General features: G+C 55.6%; 1 protein-coding gene across 4 annotated transcripts; it reads right to left on the bottom strand.

The window, feature by feature from the left end:
- Positions 1–372: 372 nt before the first annotated feature.
- Aldh3b1 (aldehyde dehydrogenase 3 family member B1) lies at positions 373–16,497 on the bottom strand. 4 transcript variants are annotated; one of them, XM_055614747.1, is made up of 11 exons: positions 16,386–16,497; positions 15,565–15,641; positions 10,522–10,684; positions 8,496–8,606; positions 8,286–8,406; positions 7,976–8,061; positions 7,066–7,147; positions 4,981–5,367; positions 4,463–4,629; positions 2,177–2,276; positions 373–976 (listed from the first exon to the last, which is right to left on the bottom strand). In XM_055614747.1, exons 2-11 carry the CDS (start codon positions 15,609–15,611, stop codon positions 786–788), a joined length of 1,455 nt encoding a protein of 484 aa, XP_055470722.1. In that variant the 5' UTR covers positions 15,612–15,641; positions 16,386–16,497; the 3' UTR covers positions 373–785. The 4 variants fall into 4 exon arrangements, with proteins under 4 accessions (XP_055470722.1, XP_055470725.1, XP_055470723.1 ...); XM_055614750.1 differs by lacking the exon at positions 15,565–15,641 and having other exon boundaries at positions 10,522–10,718; XM_055614748.1 differs by lacking the exon at positions 15,565–15,641 and having other exon boundaries at positions 16,386–16,492.
- Between the last annotated feature and the right edge of the window lie 4,821 nt (positions 16,498–21,318).

A 21,318-nucleotide genomic window follows, 5' to 3' on the forward strand; every position in this document is an offset into this window, starting at 1 on the left:
CTGGGACTAGGAGCCATGCGGCCGTCTGCATGCCTTGTCTGGAGTTGCTTCCTTAGAAGATGGTGTCCTAGCTGACCGTGAGGAGTCTTGACAGGCCAGGAAGGACATGTTGACTTAGTCAAATACCGGGTCTGGCACGGAGAATGGATGTGAAAATTTTAGGTTTTAGCAGTTGAACGGCTGAAAGCACCATCTCGTGGGGCATGGGGCTCGGACGGGTGGAATGTTTCACTCCTGAGTAGACTGGGGAGAAGTCCCCAGGGGACATGATGGGGATTCCATGTGCAGGGCTGAGAGGAATAGGTAGGGCAGGGATCTTTGACTTACCGTGGAGGCAGAACCTCCACTCCAAAAAAGACAGGACGCTTACAGTTTGGGGTCAGCCCTCAAGAGTTTAATACTCCCTGCGACCACAGGCTGTTAATTCATCTTCACTGTGCAGATAGAAAACCGAAGCTCACAGGACTCAGACATGGGGGTCAGGGAATGTGGCCTGTGCCAGCCATCACTGCTTCCCCGCGGCACTAGCTGCAAGAAGGTGGGTAGTTCGGACATGACATTTTCTCCCAGATTCCAAGGCTAGCACTGGAAGGGACGGACACCCCTTCCCACATTCCTGCCCTCAGCCTATCCCATTCAGAACAGTCAAAGGTCCAAAAAGGGAAGCCCCAGAAGGAAGAGGGCTGCACGGACAAGGGCTGAGCAAACTGCTCTGTGGCCTGGGCCCTGACAGGCCTCTTCCCCAGCAGCTGTGTTCCAGGGAGGGCTGTGGCTGGCAGCCCCGCTCAGAGCAGTGTACAGCTGCAGCTTCTCTCCTCCATGGCCACCAGTAGCACCCTGAGGTTGCGCCTGGAGTAGGGTGGGTAGCGGAAGTCATTGATTTTCTCCATCCCTGGGCTGCGCAGCAGACAGGCACGCTGGTTGGAGAAGGTGTCAAAGGAGAACTTGCCATGGTATCTACCCATGCCGCTGGAGCCTGTGGACAGAGTGAAAATTGGGGCCTAGGTCTTTGAAGAGCTCCGACAGGTGGGCTTTCTGACCCTCTGTCTCCCCGGCTGTTGAGTGGCCTTAATCACAAGACATCATGGCTGGAAGGGTGAGCACCGAGCTCACCCCGCACCAGCTGACCAGATGCCATGCAGGACAGGCAAACTGAGGCCAAGGGCGGGATTTCTGGAGCCAGGCTGCCAAAAGTTGAATCCCAGCCCTGTCCTGCCTGAATCAGTATGTCATTTTGGGCAAGTGACTGTGTCAGGCTTCCCCTCTGTGAGAGTGACACCCTCCTCCTACGTTTATGGCAGACATCTTCAAACCTGTGTAGGTCCTGCTATCTAGGAAGGGACAAGGACTCAACCCAGAAGGTCCAGGGTACATGGCCTGGATGGTTGGTAGGGAAGAAGCTGGCTCGTTGAAATGAGTGAAGCCAGAGGAACACGATATCAGCCAGATAGAGTGTGGGCAGGGAAAGGGGGCCAGGTCTCAGGCTTGGAGACAACTCAGCCTTGGAGATGGTGACATATCAGGGCCCGGCTCAGCTGTCTCAATGGACTAAGAGGGAGGGACAGGACTTCTGCACAAGACCAGGACTGGCCAGATGATTCTGTCACCCTGATATGGAGTATGAGCAGGTGAAAGGACCAGGGCACTTTCAGTGAGGAAGTAGGCCTGAAGGAGAGGGTCACATGCATGTGGGTCTTGCTAGGACACAGCGGTGAGGTTTGCAGGTGCATGGGGGCGGGACATCTCCACATCCCAGGCCTCCTGGAAGCAGAGATAGCCAGAGCTGGGCTTGCAGGGACCTGGGGAGGCTGACAGAGCATCATTTGGCACTAGCACAGAATTGAAGGCACCAGGACTGTGTGGGCATGGGTAGCCACAGGCTGCAGGAAAGTTGAGCTCAGTGGCCGGGGGAACCTCGTGTGTTTTTACAAAAGCCACTAAAATTCTTTCTCTCTGTGGCTTCTCACCCACATGTTCAAGGGCAAGTACACCTGGAAGTTCCCACCACAGAGTGCGGGGACAGGGGAGGGAGGCTGGCTAGAGGGGACACAGCGGGTGGAGAGGGCTTCCTTGCCTGCCCGCTGCACCCAGAGTGGGCTGCATGTTTCTGCATTAGTGTAGCAGATGGGATGTGTCCTGAATCAGCCCAGGAGGGCAGAGATCTGCTGCCACCTACCCACTCCTCCGAAAGGAAGGCTGGACAGGGTCATGTGCATGAAGCCATCATTCCCGCAGAAGCCACCGCTGCTGGTCCGGGCCAGCACCTGTTTGACCACCTGGGAGAGAAAGGGAAACTTCTAAAACACATACCCGGATGTGCCTTGTGTCAGTGAGTGCCTGAGGTCCAAGGTGGGCCTAATGGGACAGACTCACAGACCTATTCTCTCTGTCTGCCTGTATATGTCCCTGGCAGGGTGTTGGGACACAAGCCCAAAGAGAAATCATGAGATCTGGCATCACCTAGGGACAGGCATAGTGAGGTGCCAAGTGGTCAGGGTTTCCCAGGGGAGGAGGAGGTGGTGGCTGCTGAGTCTTGTTATTATAACTGAGACAATTATTCAAGATTGAAGGGAGGGGCTTTGTGGGGCCAGTTTGGGCAGCTAAGGTCAGGTTGGAGCTTAGCAGCTTGAGCTCAGCTTTGCCTGACTTCCTGAAGGGTTTTCCTCCTGTGTGCAGGTCCCTGAAAAGCTGAAGAGGAAGGAGATGGGTTTCCCTACTTAATTTAATGCTGTTCAGTTTGGCCCTCTGGTGACAGCTCTGAGTTGGGCCTTGTGTGGTGAAGTGGATCCCAGCAGGGTGCACACTGCCTCAGCCCAAGGCTGCCGGCGGCAACAACAGTGACACTAAAGGATGAGCAGGCTGGAAGATAGCCTGGCCTCTGACCAGTGCTGGGCTCAGGACACTTTGAGGGACAGTTGGCCCTCAGTGCCCAAAGGGCTGTGTTGTTTTCCCACAGAGGATGGCTGAGTTCATAGGTGAGTCTGAGACAGTCCCTCACTCACGAGATGAAGTGGTCACAGAGCCGGGACAGACAGGTGGCTTGTGTATTCACACAGAGTGTTGGGTATGGTGATGTGTACCTATAATCACACCTGTGCAGGGAGGAGGGCCAGAAGTCCAAGGTAATCCTCTGCTACATAGTGAGTGGGAGGCTAGCCTGAGCTTTTTGAGACCCTGTCTCAAAAAAAAGGGCTGATGAAGCCGGGTGTGGTGGCAGAACTTGGGAGACAGAGGCAGGTGGGTGATCCCTGTGGGTTCCAGGACAGCCAGGGCTACACAGAGAGACCCTGTCTTAAGAAGGAAAGAAAAAAAAAAGGCTGAGGACATAGGTGGCTCAGTGAGTGAAGGCGCATGCTGCCTGACAACCTGACTTGATCCCTGAAACACATGTGGTAGGAGAGCGCTAACTCCCTCAGATTGTCCTCTGACACCACACAAATGTCATGACATGCGCACCTGAAGGCACGTGCGTGCGCACGCGCACGCACACACACACACACACACACACACACACACACACACGAAGTAAATGTACAAAAAGAATACTGTTTTAAAAGCAGGAGCCAGTGACATGTTTCCGTGGGTGAAGGCCACCAAGCCTGATGACCTGAGATTGATGCCCAGGAGCCACAGGGTAGAAGGAGAGAACCAGCTCCTGCAAGCTGTCTTCTGACCTCTATGTGAACACACAAGTATACACAAGTGTAATGAAAAGTGTTAAGCCAAAACCATGCGCAGTGCGCATGGACACACCATTCAGGTTCCAGCTCATGTGAAGATCTTGTGGGAGAAACGTTGAATCCAGGTCATCAGGCTTTGTGACATCTCTACTGGCTGGGCTATCTCACCTAGCCCCTCATTTGGTAGGTTTGTTGTTGTCTTTAATCTTTGAAGAATTATTTATTTTATGTCTATATTTTGCCTGCATGTATGGTTATGTGTACCACATATGTGCTTAGCGCCGGAGGCAGTCAGAAGAGTTCATCAGATCCCCTGGAATTGGAGTTCTGGATGGTTGTGAACCACCAGGTGGGTGCTGGGAACCAAACCTGGGTCCTCTGCAAGAGCAACTAGTGCTTTTTTTTTTTTTTAATCACCGCACCATCTCTCCAGCCCAGTTTGGTAGGTTTTGTCTAGTGTGCAAAAAGCCTTAGGATTCCCCAGGATCAAATGTCACCGGGTGTCATGGCACACATAATCCTGACACTTGGGAGGTGGAGTCAGGAGGATCAGATTCAAGTCCCCCTGGACTGTATAGTTTAAGGCTAGCCTAGGCTATATGAGACCTCATCTCAAAATATTGTTTGGCCAGGCACGATGGCACCCAAGAAAGTTTGACTTTTGGGAGGGAGGGCAGGGACAAAGCCAGGAGGCCACCATCCCTAAAGTCCTGTAATTACCCAGAGGGGCTGTGCTCTCTGTTGCCACCCCTCCCACAGGCCAATTCCAGCACTCATCCCACCTGGCTTCTCTTAGAGAAGGCATACAGCGCAAGAGGCTTCTCCCGCCGGTTGATGAACTCAACGGCCTCATCCAGGCTCCTCACAGTCACCAGGGGCAGGATGGGCCCGAAGATCTCCTCCTGCATCACAGCCTCGGTCTCCCGCACATCCGCTAACACTGTGGGGGCTGCAACACAGAGTTAACTCACCCTCACCCATAGGCAAGACATGGCTTCCAATAAGGACAGAGCCTGCACCCCACACCAGGAAGCCCAGGGTCTGACTTCCTAGGACCACAGGCTTGGGGTCTGGAGTCTCAGAACAACAGAAGCTAGAACAGAAACTCTGAACCTCTAGAGTCGGGTCACAGCTCAGTGGGTCCTGAGTTTGAGGAGCCACAGTGATGGGGTGCTGTGGCACTCTGCTCAGGCCAGGCTCCGGAGGTAGGGAAAGGATTCGGACATAGGCTGAGACCGGCTGTCCAGCGTGGGCTCCTCCATCTTGGAAGGGTCTCAGCCCAGGTTAGAGGGAGACTCACCAATGTACAGATCACTCTCATCACTCTGGCCACCGATGGCCATGCGGCCACAGCCCAGCAGTCCCTGGAGACGCTTGAAGTGTTTCTGGTTGATGATTCTGCCCAGGTTGGGGGAGGTCTGTGGGTTGTCTCCATAGAAACGCGTGATGGCATTCTGCAGGGCAGGCACCAGCCTCTCCTGCATCTCCTGGCTGCACAGGATGTAGTCGGGGGCCACACAGGTCTGGCCAGCGTTGAAGTAGCGGAACCAGGCCACCCGGTTGGCCACGGTCTGGGGGTCGCAGCTGTCATCCACATAGCAGGGGTTCTTACCCCCCAGCTCCAGGGTGATGGGCGTCAGGTGTTTGGCAGCAGCGGCCATGACAATCTTGCCTACATAAGCGTTCCCTGGGTACATGGAAAGGGCTTATGTGTCTCTCGTTAGTCAACTGGCTAGGTGGATGGCCTCACCTGGCTGGGTCCCTGAACAGGGGCTCCAAAGGAGGAGTTTATTCTGCACTCCCAGCAGGGATTCTGGCTCCCTATCTGCCCCTGCCCCTGTCTGCTTCTGCCTCAGGCTCACCTTGCAGCTTACTCTTCCACCCAGCATAGGACTAACCACCTCTCTATCTTCAGAAACCTTCCATTTCCATGTCTTCTGCCTTGTCCTCTAAGGCCAGAGCCAGCTCAGCCTGACTGATGCTCAGGCCCCGCCCCTGATGTCCTGGTCTACAGGCTCCTCTCAGAATCATCCTCCCTCATCTGCTCATCCTCCAGGCTGCCTCAGCCCTTTCCTGACACACACAGTTCTTCCCATTCCTTGTTTACTCTGCTCTCCTCAAACCCTGCAGAGGTACGTTAGGGACGGGGACACTTGCCTGTGATCAAAGTGCTCAGGAAACTGAGACAGAAGATTCAAGTTCAGTGCCAGTCTGGGCTACCGTGTGAGATCCTATCTCAAACAGTGGCCGAGGCAGCAATGGTGAAGGCTCTAATCCCCGTGCTCAGAGGCAAGGGTATCGGGAGTACAAGGTCACTGTCAGCTGTGGAGTGAGTTTGAGGCCAACCTGGGTTATGTGACACCTTGTTTGGAAAAAAACCCAAACAAGAGCAACAGGCCCTCTCAGGGCTGAGAGTTCAGCTCAGTGAAGCACATTTGCCCAGCATGTATGAAGTTTTGAGTTTGATTCCCAGTACCTCAAACACAGATAAAAGCCTCCTGGACATACAGCCTCTGACAAACAGTCTGTGTACTCAGCAGAGATCCCCTGACTGAGGGAGGAGAGGTTGAGTGAACACTACGGACTGTATGCTGGATAAACGACTTTCTTTTCTGGCCTATCTGTGACTCAGATTTGCAGATGAGCAAGGCTGAATTAGTCATGGGACCTTGTAGCAAGATCATGGTCAGGTTTTCTTGTAACCTGGCTTGGTAACTGGCCTTGGGCTTTGCCTTGCCTCTGCACCTGGCCCTGGGGACCCGAACCTAAGGGCCACCAGGGCTGAGAGTGTACAGGTGACACCTCCTGCCTTGCCTACTTATGAGACTGTACCAAGGACTTTTCCCCACAGGAAAGACCAGTCTGCCTTTGCTCCAGCGGCATTCCCTGTCCCCAGCTGGGCTTTTCCTAGGCTTGAAGGAGAGCCTAGAGTAAGTTCCGAAGCCCACCTCTCCCCTGCCCTAACCACATGCAGGTCACAGGCCACCCAGCTTGGGTTTAGGCCCTGGAAACACTACCCACTGCCTCCTTCACCTTTTACGCCTTCCAGAAACGTCATCCTGGTCCCTGGAAACAGACACGGGGACCAGGGACATGATAGTACAATGGCAGGTGGCCTCTGGGATCTAGTCTCACCAAGAGCTTGGGGGCAAATCCTACCCTGGCCAGCTGGGCCACCCTGGGTTAGGCACCGATGCACTTCAGCAGCCTGAGCCAGCCTGTCAAGGCCGAAGGGAAGTCATGGGGTCTGCCGTCAGGGCCTGGTGCACTAGAAGGTCGGCATGCGCCGACTTCTGACTTGTGAGGGGAGCCGGTGGACGTGGACATGGGATCCTGCCCCTCTCTCTGAGGCGCTCAAGGCTGGAACCATACCCCCGAACCTTACCTGTGAAGAAGATGTAGTCGAACCTGTGTTCCAGCAGCTTGGCGCTTTCCTGGGGCCCACCCAGCACCACAGCAAAGCAGCTCTGCGGGGGCAGACAAAGGTCCTCAGACCCAGCTTCTGAGTGCAGACGTGGCCCACCCTGCCTGGGGCCCGCCTACTTGCTTCACCCAGGCATGGACAGGCCCCCTGAGAGCTTCCCCGGACAGGGGAATGTCTGAACACTGCAGACCTAGAGCAAGAGTGAAGCTGGGGGTGGGGGGATACAAAGTGAGTAAAGTGTAATTAATAAAAAAAAATAAAATAAAATAAAAAAAGAGTGAAGCTAGGGCCAACTATGGGACCTCAGGGAACAGACTGCCCTGGCTAAATCCTAGGAGGGAAACTGAGGGTGAGAGAACGTGATGTAGCCAGGGCCGTGCAACCCAGAAGAGGTATGCAAGTATTGAAACTCATTCCTTTAATTCAACACTCAGGGAGCTGAGGCAGGGGGCTCACGTGAGTTTTGAAGCCCTGTCCAAAACAATATGGAGTGAGAATTCAGTAGGAAAAGTGCTTGCTGTGCAAGCATGAGGACCTGAGTTCGCGCCTGAGGACCCACTGAAAAGCCAGGTGTGATGGCAGGCACTTGTGACTCCAACCCTGGGAGCGGAGAAAGATCCCAGAGGCTCACTGGTCAGCTAGGCTAGCCAAGTTCTCCAACCTCAGGAACCAGTGAGAGACCTTGTCTCAAAAAACAGAGTGAACATCTCCAGAGGAACACCAGCAGAACACCTGTGGCCTCCACTTGCACATAAGCGTGTGCGCGCACACACACAAACAAGCTCACACGCTCTCCTACACACCCCTGCACACTAAAGGCTCCTCTAGGGTTGGGTCATGTCCCCTTGCCCAGCCCTACGCCTTGACTTACCTGGTCCAGATAGCGGGGCAGGACCTCAGCCAGGATCTTCTCAATGGCCTTGCTGGTCTCTGAGGGCTTGAGTACCACACAATTGCCTGCAGCCAGCACAGAGGGAATGCTAGGAGAAGGTAAGCCACGCAAGGGATGTGCCGGCAACACCCGCCTTCACGTGAGGACTCAGACAGAAATCATACATAGGCCCTGGCCAGGGGCCACCTGGGAGCAGGGCCAGGGCCCCTGTCTTTCCTTTCTGGGTTCCTAGGTAGCCCTGAGCTCTCCGGTGAGCAGGGCTGTGGGAAGGTGGAGGTCTCCTCCTTACCTGCAGCAATGGCCCCCACCAGTGGCACGAGTGTCAGGTTCAAGGGGTAATTCCAGGGCACAATGATGAGCACCAGGCCGAAGGGCTCCTTCCGGATGAAGGCTGAGTCCAGCTGTGTGGCCTGGGCCAGGGTGGGCAGTGAGACTCTGGAGCCAGGCTGTGGGAATAAGCGGTTCCCAAAGTCCACCTGCCCCCCTGCCCCCAACCTACCAGGTTCTTGGACACTTTCTCGTCCTTCATCCAAGAACGCAGGTTCCTGAGAGCTAGGTCCACCTCAGCCTGGCTGATGGCAATCTCAGACACCTCCGACTCAAAGACTGACTACAGAAAGGAACGAGGGTCAGGGCTGAGTCCTGGGGAACCCCAGAGAGTGTGGAAAGGGTATAGCCTCCTTCCCAAAGGTCCTCTCTCTCTCTCTCTCTCTCTCTCTCTCTCTGTTTTTTTCAGAGGGTTTCTCTGTGTAGCCTTGGCTGTCCTAGACTCTTTTTCTAGACCAGGCTGGCCTTGAACTCACAGAGATCCGCCTGCCTCTGCCTCCTGAGTGCCGGGATTACAGGCATGCTCCACGGCACACATCTGGTCCTGCATCGCTTCCTCCTTTCATTCACTCATTCATTCATTTGCCCACTCCTGAGAGCCCTGGGCTCCTGGAGGCAGATACAGTGGGAAGAGCAGGTGCAGAGGCCCTGTGGCTGGCAGGGCTTGCTCTGCTTCTGAGTAGCACGGAGTACAGAGAGTGGGGCGCCAGACACAACTCTCCCACCTTAGTTCCCACAGCCCAGCGGGACACTGCCAAGGGCTCTGGTGGCAGATGGAGGCCTTGAAAGTGCCAGGCAAGACCATACAAGGGGCTATTCCATGGCTAAACCAGGGCATTCTGTGTTTCCCAGCAGCTGGGCCTAGTGCAGGCAAGTTTCAGCCACACACAGCTCACAGCAAGCCCGGTGGCTCCCGAGGACCCTAGCAAGGTTTGGGTGGCCTTAGAAATCAGTCGGCACCCAGAGGACATGATGACCTCGGGAGAGGGGCATACTTAAGAGCGAGGCTCTGCCTCAGACCCTGCTTTTTCTGGCCGCATGTCTCTGGGCAAGAAACTGCCTTCTCTGAGCCCCTCTCTGGGGCTAAGTGGCTGTGACTGTCCAGCAGGAGCAGTGCTAGGGGTGAGGCGAGAGAATGGCCACAGCTGCCTGCCTGCCTGCCTGCCGAGGGCAGAGGCAGTGAGCCATCTGACTGGATGAGAGGGAGGCACCAGGTTGAATTTTCTGGGCTGCTGCATCCTTTGTAAGGTCCGGGTTTCTGGAGCCGGATGAGAAAGCAGAAGTGGAACCTGAGCTGAAGGGGGAAAGGTCGGGTCTCCTGGGTGCTGGGCGGGGCTGGTGAGAAGCGAGCCATCAGACTCCGTGTGTGGGGAGGTGTCTCTAGAGTAACAGGAGGGGATAAAGGGAAGAGGAGCTCACTTTGGACAGCCATCCCAGGACTGGGGGACCCCGTATGGCTGCTGCTGGAACTGGGAGAGAACCCCAGAGCCTTTACGTCCACAGTGCCAAGTGAGACCCAAGTCCTCCAGGGCAAGGTCTACTTCCTCAGGCCTTCTCTTCCATATCTCTGTCTCTCTCATTCCCTCCAGCCACTCTGGCTTCTGCAGCTCTTCAATCACAGACGCACCAAGCTCTCCTGCCCCAGGCCCTTTGCACATGCTGCTGGTCCACTTCCTGGTATCCATGCAGATCTTTCCTCCTCCTTCCTGTCTCTGCTCCGAGCCCTCCCCCCCTTCTTAGAAAAACCTTCTTTGACACCCACATAAAAACCCGCATCGTGGTCTGGCCCCTGACTCGACACTGGAATGTCTGCAGCCTCACATGCTGTAAGCAGGTAGCAGCCACAGCGTGGATCTGCTGCCATATTGTCACCAGCTCTTGTAGCTGGTGAAAAAGTCAGCTCTTGTAGACACAGCTTTGTTCTGTGTGCCCAGAGACTAGCCTGTACCGGCATCAGGCACATACCAAGTTTCCCATAAACAGCCGCAGAGTAGATGGAGGACAGATGGGGGTTGGGGCAACAGTCTGCTGTGGCTCACAAAAGGAGCTGGGGTCCTCCCCCCACCCCACCCCCGGCTTTCAACTCCTCTTTCCAGAGGATGTGGCTGAGCTGTGACCCTTGTTCCAGCTGCACCGCCCTTACTGACCCAGGGACACCCCCCATCCCGCCCCACCCCACTGTCCCTGCTCCATGCCACCTTGCGGAGGTCCTGAGCCAGTGCCTCCTGCAGCTGCTGTTTGTTGTCACGCAGGAAGTGGCCCAGGCCCCGCAGCTGTGCAGCCCGGAACTCAGCCGGCCGAGTCTGCCCCGAGTTGAAGGCCTCCCGCAGCTGCCGCAGCTTGTCTTCAAATGAGTCCATCCTGCAGGGCAGTGCAGTGTGAATCAGGGCTGGGGCTGCAAGGGGACCAGAATTTATGACACTCTTTAGCCCCTGCCCACTCCCAGTGGCCCCCAGAGTCTTCCCAGGGTCTGTCTCCCTTGAATAACTCCATCGGTGACAAGAGTGGCCTTTGGGCAGACACAAGACGCATGTCTCCTTCTGCCAGGTGAATTTATAGGGGGCTACAGGCCAGGGACAGGCTGGGGACAGCTGTCCCCCAGCCTTCAAGGCTGAGCATTAGGGCCAGGGCTCTGCTTCTTCTTCTTCAGTGAAGATTAGCTCTAACCCAAGGCCCCTCCTGCTCTAGTGCTCTCCCAGGGGCTACCCTCCACTCTACCTGGCCTGGGTGGAGTGGACAGGAATGGGGTACAGTGAGGGATACCACCGCAGCCACCACAGCTCAGGGACGCCGCACAAGAGGAGCCAAGCTGGCTGGCAGCGGCTCAGAGACCTGGGGTGACCTTGGGAAGAGTAGTTTCTAGACCTTTGTGACACTCTTGCATCTCCTTAGCACAAAGGGAAGAATGGCCTGGGCTTCCCCGAGCTCCTCCTGCCCCCTCAGCCATGATGCCAGCTGGAACACAAGAGAAGGTGACAGCTGGGGACAAGAGCCAGGAGGGATGATGGAGAGCCACCAGCCAGGACTAGCAGACAGGGCAGGGGCCTGCTATTCCCCTGGGCTCATGCCTGTTTACAAGAGGCTCATCCGAGGTGCCCTGTGACGCATTCACTCCTTGGCCTGGTATCAAGGACCCCATTGGGAACCATTTCCTCATTCCCTCCCTGGCTTCAGCTCTCAGTGTAACTAAAGCCTCTTCCTGGAAGCCCACTCTGCCGCTCCTCTGTCTACTCACAATGGCCCCTCTGGTCTGCTTGGCCCTGTACAGAGCGCCAGCAAAGAATGGATGCCTAGTTACATCCCCTTATTGTCCCTTTTGGTGATACCAGGAGGCCAGCTCCTCTTTGCCTATCCAACTCTTCTTGGGGCTCAGTGCCCCAAACTTCCCAGTGTTGCTGGAGGCATGGGGACCTTTTGTTTTTGTTGTTTGTGTTATTAAATTTTTGTTTGCATGTGCGTCTGTGTAATGTGTGTGAGTATGTGTGTGTGTGTGTGTGTGTGTGTGTGTGTGAAAGAGAGAGAGAGAGAGAGAGAAAGAGAGAGAGAGAGAGAGTGTGTTCCCATGTCCGTGCACATGGAGGCTGGCGCTGGTGTCTTCCTCAATTAGTCTCCACCTTATTGAGTCAGTGTGTCTCAGCGGAACCCAGAGTTCACAGAGACCAGCGGGGCTAGAGAAATGACTCCATAGTTTAGAGCTCCTGCTGCTCTTCCAGAGGGCCCAAGTTCAATTCCTGACACCCACATCAGGCAGCTCACACTACCTGCAACTCTAGCTCCCAGGGATCTGACACCTCTGGCCTCTCTATCCACCTGCACTCATACACACACACACACACACACACACACACACACACACACACACACACAATAAAAGTAAAAAAATCTTAAAGGGAAACTAGTGTAGCAGCGCGCTCTGCTGTCTCCACCTTCTGGCTACAGAGTTCCAGGTAGCTGTCCCACCCACCGCACTTGTGTGTGTCCTAATGCTTGTGTGGCAAGGGCTTTAAGTGCTGAGTCATCGCCCCAGTCAAGGGTGTTTTGTTTTGTTTGAATGTGAGAAAAACTGCTCTAAAACTCTCTGTGCGATGGAGATGGCCTTGAACCCGGGTCCTCCTGCTTAGATCTCGTAAGTACTGGGTTTATGGGTACACGGCCTGGCTTAGCTGACAGGTTTTGTGAAGACCCTTGCTGTCTGCTGTTGGGCCCGGCGTGGACCCAGCTGTGCTACTGTCAGGCAGCTCCCTGGAGGCCTTTGGGACCGGTGTGTGGGGAGCAGTGATCTGAAACCAGAAGCAACCCCAGCGGCAGTGCCGAGGGGCCAGTGCTGACCTTCCAGGCCTCCTGTTCCAACAAGGCAAGCTGAGATGGCCGGGTACAGTACCACCCTCCGCCCCCAGAGTGGTACCAGTGTGTCTCTGGACTCTGTCTCTACCAGTTGTGAGACACTGGGCAGAGCCGCTCTGTCCTGCCTCAGTTTCCCTACCACAGGAGATGAAGCTCTGGTTTGCTGGAAGATCTAAGAACAGACTACTTTATAGACTGTCTGTCACTGTTCCCAGAGAGACAGGGAGGCCAGCAGCCATGAGTCACCAGCAGGACTGGGGAGGTGTTTGCAGTTCCAGCTCCCACTGTTTGAGCAAGAGGACCAGACTTCAGGTTTCCAGACCCAAGTAAATGCCACTGGGCACGTGAGCTCCTAGAATTCTAACCCCAGAAAGCAGAGACAGGACTCCCTGCAGCAGCCTGGCTAAGGAGGCTGCTCATATTGGCAAGCCTGGGTTTGCCTGAAAGACCCTTTCCAAAGAGAATAAAAGTGGGACGATATGGAGAAAGGTTTCCAACATCAACCTCAGGCCTCCACACACACACATGCAAACAATGTGCAACCCCACACAGTGAACCCACATACGTGTGCAAACACGCACAGCACACAAACCCACGAGGAAAGAAAACAAAACACAAAAAAGCCAGTGCCACCAACAGTCACTCCCTCCCCAGTGCCCTGCTCACTGGAGTCTCTTCAGAGCCCACAAAAATGTAAAGCATGCTACCAAACCCTGTGGGCAGGGAGCTGGGGGCGGGGGTCCGGGCCTAACATTCTAGAAGTGCTCCTAGCAACGCTGGGGCCATTTCACCATGGCAGCAGGACACACTTCTCCTGCAGGACTGCCCACCTGGCCCACGATGCCCTCTGGGGCTTGGTCGCTGTGGACTGAAACCTGAGGGGATGCCTTCCAGGGGCTAAGGAGCCAGGCTGGACCCGAGTGCAAAGAGGAGCCAAGGCTATCTGCTATCTGGGATCAGGAGGCTTAGGCTAAGACCTCACAGAGGAACTGGGAAGCCACCATGGACCCACGCTTGGGGATTTCTGTGCAACTCCACTGGGCTGCGCACACACCCACCCCCCTTCCCATAGTCATCCTATCCTGCGTCTGTCTGCCCTGGCTCCTTTAAACATTGCAACAGCAAGGGGCTGCTCTTCATCCCACTGAAGGAAACCAAGACCAGGGGACAGAGAGGACAGTAGCCAGCCTGAGGACACCCAGCTTCCTCACACTGGACAAACCTCCCTGCGGAGGCACAGAAGGCTGCCCGCTCCTGGAGCATGAGAAGAGGGCGGCCTGAGGGCGGGGAGAGGAACTTGTGAGCTGCAGATTCAGGAGCAGAGGGGCACTGAGGGAAGAGGGGAGCCTCGGAGCACGAGAAGCTAACCCACTGGGGGCTCTCTCCCTCAGTTCTGTTATCCCTACCAATCTGCACTGCGCCTTTCTGTCCAAGCCCTCGGCTCAGCTGCTGAGACCCAGGACTGGGCTCCCTCTGAGGATGGGGTGGGAGTTTCCCTGGGGTGCAAGTAGGACCGTGGGCCTGGGGATCCCTCTAAAAGCAGTCATCAGCCTGACATGGTGGGTCACGCCTGTAATCACGGCAGCAGAGAGGCAGAGGCGAGAAGATTGCTGTGAGTTCTAGCAAAGTCTGTATGAACCAAGGCTACATGAAACCCTAGTCAAAAAAAAATTATGGGCTGGCAAGATGGCATAGAGGGTAAAGGAGCCCTCTATGCAAGCCTCACAGCCTGAGCTTGCTCTCTAGAACCCACATAAAGGTGGAAGGAGAGACCAACTCACAAAGTTGACCTCTGACCTCCACCTGTCTGCCATGTCATGCACCACCCCGCATCATAAACAAATGTTCTTTGCTTGCTTGCTTGCTTGCTTGTTTTTTGGTCTTTTGAGACAGGTGTTTCTCTGTGTAGCCTTGGCTTTCTCAGAACTCACTCTGTAGACCAGGCTGGCCTCCAACACAGAGATCCGCCTGCCTCTGCCTCCCCGGTGCTGGGACTAAAGGCGTGCGCCACCGCCACCCAGCTATAAACAAATGCTTCATCAAAACTTACACAGAATAAAAAGAACCACTACACAGGGGCTGGATCTGGAGCTCGGTTGGGAGGGTGCTTGTCCAGTTTGCATGAAGGACTGAATTTGAATCTTTGGGAAGTGGAGGCAGAAAGGCAAAGAGCTCAGGGTCATCCTTCGCTACACAGTGAGCTTGAGACAGCCTGGGCTACATGAGACTGTCCCAACAAACAAACAGGTGCTGGCTATGGCAGCCTGGAGGCCAGCATGGGCACCAGCTGTGGATACCCAGGGCTGCAGGATGAGCCTGAAAACTGGAGAAAACGGGGAAGGAAGGAGTGAGCACACAGGCCTACCCGCCAATGCCCAGGGGATCGGCTGCCATGCAAGGGCCCTGCCCTGTGCCCTTGGAAGGGTCCAGCTGATGAACTTTCCCTCCATTTAGCCATGCTCTCTTCCTACCCCACTGGGTTCCTATGCCCAATCCCTCATCCTTCCTGCCTCAGTTTCTTTATCTCTACCACAGGCCTCCATGGTCAAGGGCTCAGTGACCTGGGTACAAGTCCCATTTGACCTGGGTACAAGGCTCATTTGCTGTCTAGGGGGCCTTGGGCAGGTCTCTTGGGCTCTTTGGCTCCTTTTTTTTTAATTGGTAAAATGGGTCAGTTCTCCGTGGCACCTATATGTGCTTGCTGCTGGAGAAACTCAAAGGCAGAGGTTTAGAAAGGCTTGGTCCAGACACAGCTCCCCACCCCCACCCCCTGGGAAGCACTTAGCTGCGATGCCTGCAGTGAGTGTTAGTGCCAGGGGGACTGGGAGAGAACTCCAGGATGAGGACTCGAGGCAACCTTAATCCAGTGTGGGGCCAGGCCACGGCAGGGCACCAACCTCAGATGCAGGAGGGCTGGGATCTGGGTGACAGCGAGCTCAGGCATGGTCTCAGGGCATGGAGACTTCCACCAGGCCTGCCAGAGGTGGGGGTAGGTCAGGCTTAAACACCCCCATGCCCTGAAAATGGAGGCGCTCCTGCTCTAATCTCCCGTGGGTGGCCTATGTGTGGCCTTGGCCCTGGGTTTCAGGAGGTTTCCAGAGCCGGGGGCAGCAGCTTCTTTCATCCGTGGGTCCCCGGGGAGCTGAGACAAGACACTCCTAGGCCTGGGGACTGAGCTGCCTGCCCCGCCCAGAGATAAGCTGTCCAGAATATGAAGTCCTTGGAAACCACAAGTTTCCAAGGCCGCCTCTGGCACATCGGCCTCTCTTTCACCGGGCTCTGACAAAGTCTATTGCTAAGGAGAATTCTCTCTTATGATCCTTGGACTGTCCCCAACTAGCCGGGCTAGCCTGATAGATAGTGCCTTGGAGAGGGCTAGTGCCTGAATGGATCTTCAGGGGTCAGAGGTCATGGTCTCTCTTGTGGCAACCTCCTCCCTCACCCCCCTCACAGGATGTCGAGTCTCCCAGGAGACGGCTGGGGAGCCCAGTGCAGACTCAGGCCAGCTGGGCCTGGCACTCCGAGCTTCTCCACTCCCCACCCCCTTCAGTCTCTTCCTTCCCTTTTCTCCTCAAGCTGCAGGCAGATGGGGCAGGGAAGACAGAGGCTGCCTGTGTGTGGAGCCGCCAGTTACCAGATGAGATAGGGAGCCCAGCACCCCAGAGTAGCTGGGACAAATCGGTAACAGCTCCACTCCCATCTCCCCGGGATACGGTACCTGAGGCCTCACCAAGTTTTGCCCTTCTTCCTGGCTGTCCGGCTCTGCCCGACACCCTGCCTTTATGCAAGGTCCAACAGCGCCTGCCCCTGGGGCGGGGCTGCCCTGGCCTAGTGCCTGACCTTGGCTTCAGGCCAGGTGGAAGCTGTTAGCTGCGATTTTACCACATCTATCTCGTAGAGGCCTAGAGATACTCTCTCAGACCACAGAACGGGAGGCAGGGCCCAGAGGAGGGTGGCACTGGCTCAGTTCAGAGTCACACAGCAGTTCTGAGCATTGATGGGTAATGGGCGGGGGTGTGGGGGAAGGCTGAGGTGGGAGTGTTTGCAGCTCTAGGAGGTGGGACCTAGAGGCCTGCAAGATCAAGAAAGGCTGTGCACCGCCCCCCCAGCCTTGCCTTCTCTGAGCCTCAGTTTCCCCTTCTGTTAAAAGAGGTCGGGACCAGGGTCCAGAAACGAGGTCTCAGGACTAGGCCCTCTGCCAGCTGTGTCCCAGGCCTGCCTATGACCCTCAATCTAGCTGCAGAACCTCCAACTGCAGCCCGCTCACAGACTTGTCACCCCCAAACCTCACATATTACAATGAGAAAACACGGCCCTGAGAGAGAATAGGACTTGGCCTCACAGCATGTGCATGGGGCAGGACTACAACTACAGCCCTCTCCCCAAAGACATCCCCTCTGCCTGCCACCCCCAGGACAGCCATCATGACACCCCGTGCTGCTGAGGTGGCCCCTGGGGTCCCGCTCCTCTGCAGGTGCAGAGCCGTGCCTGGCTCCGCTCCAGGGACACCTGTGGGAGCCACCACAGAGGGGGATGATCCTTGAGCAGCTGCCGGGTGGGCGGACAGGCCGGCGATTGGATTACACGTGTGTGTGCATGAGAGAGACATCCTTCTCATGGCTTCCCTGGACCGCACTGTATCTTTCCCCTCGGGTGCCCTGGGCCAGCCTGGGGCCTCTGCGCCGACCTTGCACCTGGGAGACGCTCCTCACCGCCTCACCCAGCTCCCCAGCCTACCTGGGAGGGGGCAAGAGAGGCCTTCAGGCCCACGCCCCGCTGACAGACCTGCAGGGTGCCGATGGCTGGGGTAGGTGCTGGGTTGAGGGGCCACTGAGGGCCTTGTCTTCTGCGTGGGATGGAGCCCCCAGCCGCCGCTCGTCACGTGGATCGGCATGTGACAGCTCGGCTGTGCTGGTGTCTGGAACGGAGCCAGACAGACGCACAGGCAGAGCGGCTGTCAGGTAGGGCTGAGCTGGGGCTGGGCTTGTAGCGCTCAGCCAGAAACTAGGCCCAGAGAAGGTCAGCCACTAGTCTGAGGCCACACAGCAAATAAGGGGATCATCTGGGAGCGCTCCTAGCCAGCAGGAGGCGTGTTAGAGGATTCCGAGAGCCTCGTTTCTAGTCAGTGGACTGCCAGGGATGTCCCCAAGCGTTCAGGGGTTATATTTGTCTCAACTCAGGACCAGCCTCAGATGAGGCCCACATTTCTAGGGAAAGGTATTCCACATCCAGAGGCCTGGGACTTAGCTGAATCATTGCCAGCATGGGACAGCCCAGAGTCACAGGAGAGAAAAGCCTCAACTGAAGAAACGCCCGATCACTCACTCACCTGCAGCCATGTCTGTGGAGGACTGCCTTGACTGTTAATTGGTATGGGAGGGCCAGCCCGTTGTGGGAGGCACCATTCCCTGGGCTGGTGGTCCTAGGCGACTTAAAGCCAGCCGAGCACGAGCCTGTGGATCAGTCAGCCAGGAAGCAGCATCCCCGTCACTCCTGCTGTGCTCCTCTGTACTCTGAGTCCCCTGGTCAAGGGAGATGCCACGTGTAACCCTGCCCTCAGGTTCCTGTCCTGATCCTGCCTTGACTTCCCTCAGTGATGGGCTGGACCTGGAATTACAAGCGGAATAGATCCTTTCCTCCTCTGGACTGTTTGATCACAGCAGAAGAGAAACAAGAACACTCCCCCAGGATGGGGGTCTGGGACACTGTGCCCCATGGTCCTTTCGCCTCCTAGTTCCTTGAGGCTCCTGGGAATGGGGCCTGGAATTCATGGCCTTGCCAACGGGAGCCCAGAGGAGGTGGTGCCATGGCCAGAGCGGGGCCTTCCAAAACTGGAGACCAGCTCAAAAGCCCTCACTGTTTTAACGGAGGTTTCCTGGGGGACAGGGACAGACGGCTTGGGCCTGAGTGCTCTTGCCCCTTACCTGCAAACAGGACCTGACCAAGCCACGTAACCCTCATGCAGTCTCTATCCTCACCAGGAAACGGGGTTGATCCTATGTGTGTTGCAGGACTCGGTGATGGTAGAGCAGGAACCATCTGGAAAGAGCCTGGTAAGACGCTGGGAATACGGCAGCTCAGGGTGGGTGGCTGGCCTCTTTCCTGCCCTCCCAAGGAAGTGGTGCCTTGCCTGAGCTCCGTCCTCAACACCACATAGAAGAGAGAAGTGCAAGGCTGTGCTCTTGGCAAGATCCTGTGGTTCGGAGTTCCACTCAGTCCCTTGGGGTGTCCGGGCGTGGGCATGGGTTCGGGTGCACACTGAGCCGAGAAGAATGAAGCAGAATCTGACCATGTCGGGCCTGCAGGGTCCAGGTCCAGCTGGGAGTGTGGAGTGGGGTGGGGGAGGCCTTCTCTCCGAGGCATGTTACAGCGCTTTTGAGCAATTCTAGTTCTTTGCCAAAGGGGACAGGAAGTGGAGCAGTCAGGCGGCCAGTGCCGCCAGAGGCACGGTGGTGCCAGGAGCTCAGGTCCCACCGGCAAGGCCACAGGGTGGTCAGGTCCCAGGATCCAGTGGAGAGAGAGAAGGTCCTCTCTGAAAGCCCTTCAAGGGTTGCTCAGTGAAACCACAACTTTCAGATCATCTTTGGTGAATCAGCTTATGTCCCTGTGTGTGTTCCATCGTAAAAAGCACTATATGAACCTTGGGGTGTGGGGCGTGGGTTGGGAGTAAATGCAACCCATTGGTTGTGGCTAGCATGCTGGTGATGCTCTGTTTGCATCCAGGTGCTGGCTATGTGACCATCTGGAGAGCTGGGAGTCGAGGGGTCACGTGGGCCAGGGTTCTCCTATCGGTTCTCCTGCCCATCTCACGCTTGACATTTCCCGGGTGTGAGCATGCTCCACCTGGACAGTTCCATGCCAGTTCTCTCTGGTGGCACAGTCCACGTGCCATGCAGACCGCTGGGCATCAGTAAGCAGAGGCTGCCAGTCGCCTGCCTGGTCTGTCAGGCTGCTTTGCTCTTGAGTTCTCAGTGGAAAAACTGGCCTTCACCTGGAGTCAGTGATTCGCAGGATGTTTTGCCAAGTTCACCTCCTTCTGTTTGTGTGAGGATCACACAGACAGGTTGTCGAGGTAAACAAGTTTGACTTCTCCATGAACCCCTTCCTTGTACTGAGGTGCTCTGCTCTGACTATGAAATGGGACTATGGAATAAACCGGTGCGACAGTTCCTGCTGGCAGCCCTCTCAAACAGAGCCCATGTGTCCTGTGTTGGTTTTTAAATTTTCCTTCAGTCCTCACTCCCCACTTAGGAACTGTCAACTCTGCCGGCGGGCTCCGGAAGCTGACCAAGAGGGGGGCACAGGCTTTGGGGACATGAGGCTGGCTTGTGCCCTGGCACACAGGGACCTCTGCCAGTAGGACTAAGGGGGTGCATTCCTGGGAGGGAAAGGGCTTCTTTCCGGCGCTTCCTCACACCCTCTTTAGAACATCTACATAGCACAAGCTACACATATCACACACATAAACTACACACCCATGCACAAACACACACACACTATACATACATCACACATACACACCACACAGCAAGCACAAACACACAGTCACCACACACACATATACGCATCTCTCACACACACATATAACACACACTACACCACACTGCCTTTTCCACTCCGTGTCCCAGGCTCACCACGGCCACCGTGTGGACTTTGTTATCACGTGAGACACTGGTGTCCACTCTGACTGCAGCCCCACGGCTTCTGGGCTTCCTGGTGCCCACTGTGCTGTGTCCTCCACACCCTACACCTCTGGCACTACCCTTTCTTGATGTTCTTCTTCTTCTAAAGACAGTGTCTTGTGTGGCAGTCAGTTCTGATTCTAAACTCGAGATGCAGCAGGATGACCTTGAACCCCTGGTTCTCTTCCCTCCACTTCTTGCAGGTGTGCACAGACATGGCCAGTTACCTAGAGCTGGGGGCCGAGCCAGAACTCTGCTCATGATAGGAAGCACCTGGCCCATTGGAGCCCTGACTCTTGCTCCCTGTAGAGAGCCCCTGGGCAACACGCTGTCTGCTTCACCCTCACAGCACCCTCTGTCGCCTGGAGAAAGTCCTGTCCCCAGCCCTCGGCCCCTAGATTCCCTCGGCCTGTGTGGGGAGGAGTTTGTGAGCCATTCCTCCTTCCGCTCACCTGCTTATTTTCACCTTTGTGTAGTGACTGATACTCTCCACAAGGGGAGCTTGGCAAGCAGTCAGCTTTTTTTTTTTTTTTTTTTTTTTAAGATTTATTTATTATGCATACAATTTCTGTCTGCAAGAGGGCACCAGCTCTCACTATAGATGGCTGTGAGCCACCATGTGGTTGCTGCGAATTGAACTCAGGACCTCTGGAAGAGCAGCCAGCGCTGTTAACCTCTGAGCCATCTCTCCAGCCCAGCAGTCAGCTTTGAAGACAGTAAAATCACAGAAACCAGATGGGACACGGGGGTTTACACCCCCTGACCAGGATGGCTTCTTACTCTGAGAGTTGAGGGTTACAAGCAAACCTCTCCGTCCTGGGGGAGTCACCACAGTGTATCTTAAGTCACAATAAACTGAGGGATGGGGAGGTGGAAATTGCTTCTTTTTCTTTCCTTCCTTCCTTCTTTCCTTTTTCTTTTCTTCTTTCTTTCTTTCTTTCTTTCTTTCTTTCTTTCTTTCTTTCTTTC

The sequence above is a fragment of the Psammomys obesus genome, unplaced genomic scaffold (assembly GCF_907164565.1).
Source record: "Psammomys obesus unplaced genomic scaffold, mPsaObe1.curated_primary_1811, whole genome shotgun sequence".
NCBI lineage: Eukaryota > Metazoa > Chordata > Mammalia > Rodentia > Muridae > Psammomys > Psammomys obesus.

Excerpts from the sequence above, each read along its gene's own strand:
- Aldh3b1 (XM_055614747.1), bottom strand. The coding sequence starts at position 15,611 with ATGCCTGAGCTCGCTGTCACCCAGATCCCAGCCCTCCTGCATCTGAG. Across the intron at positions 10,685-15,564 it reads CCAGCCCTCCTGCATCTGAG|GATGGACTCATTTGAAGACA; the intron begins GTTGGTGCCCTG and ends ACTGCCCTGCAG. Across the intron at positions 2,277-4,462 it reads CCTTCTCTAAGAGAAGCCAG|GTGGTCAAACAGGTGCTGGC; the intron begins GTGGGATGAGTG and ends TTTCTCTCCCAG.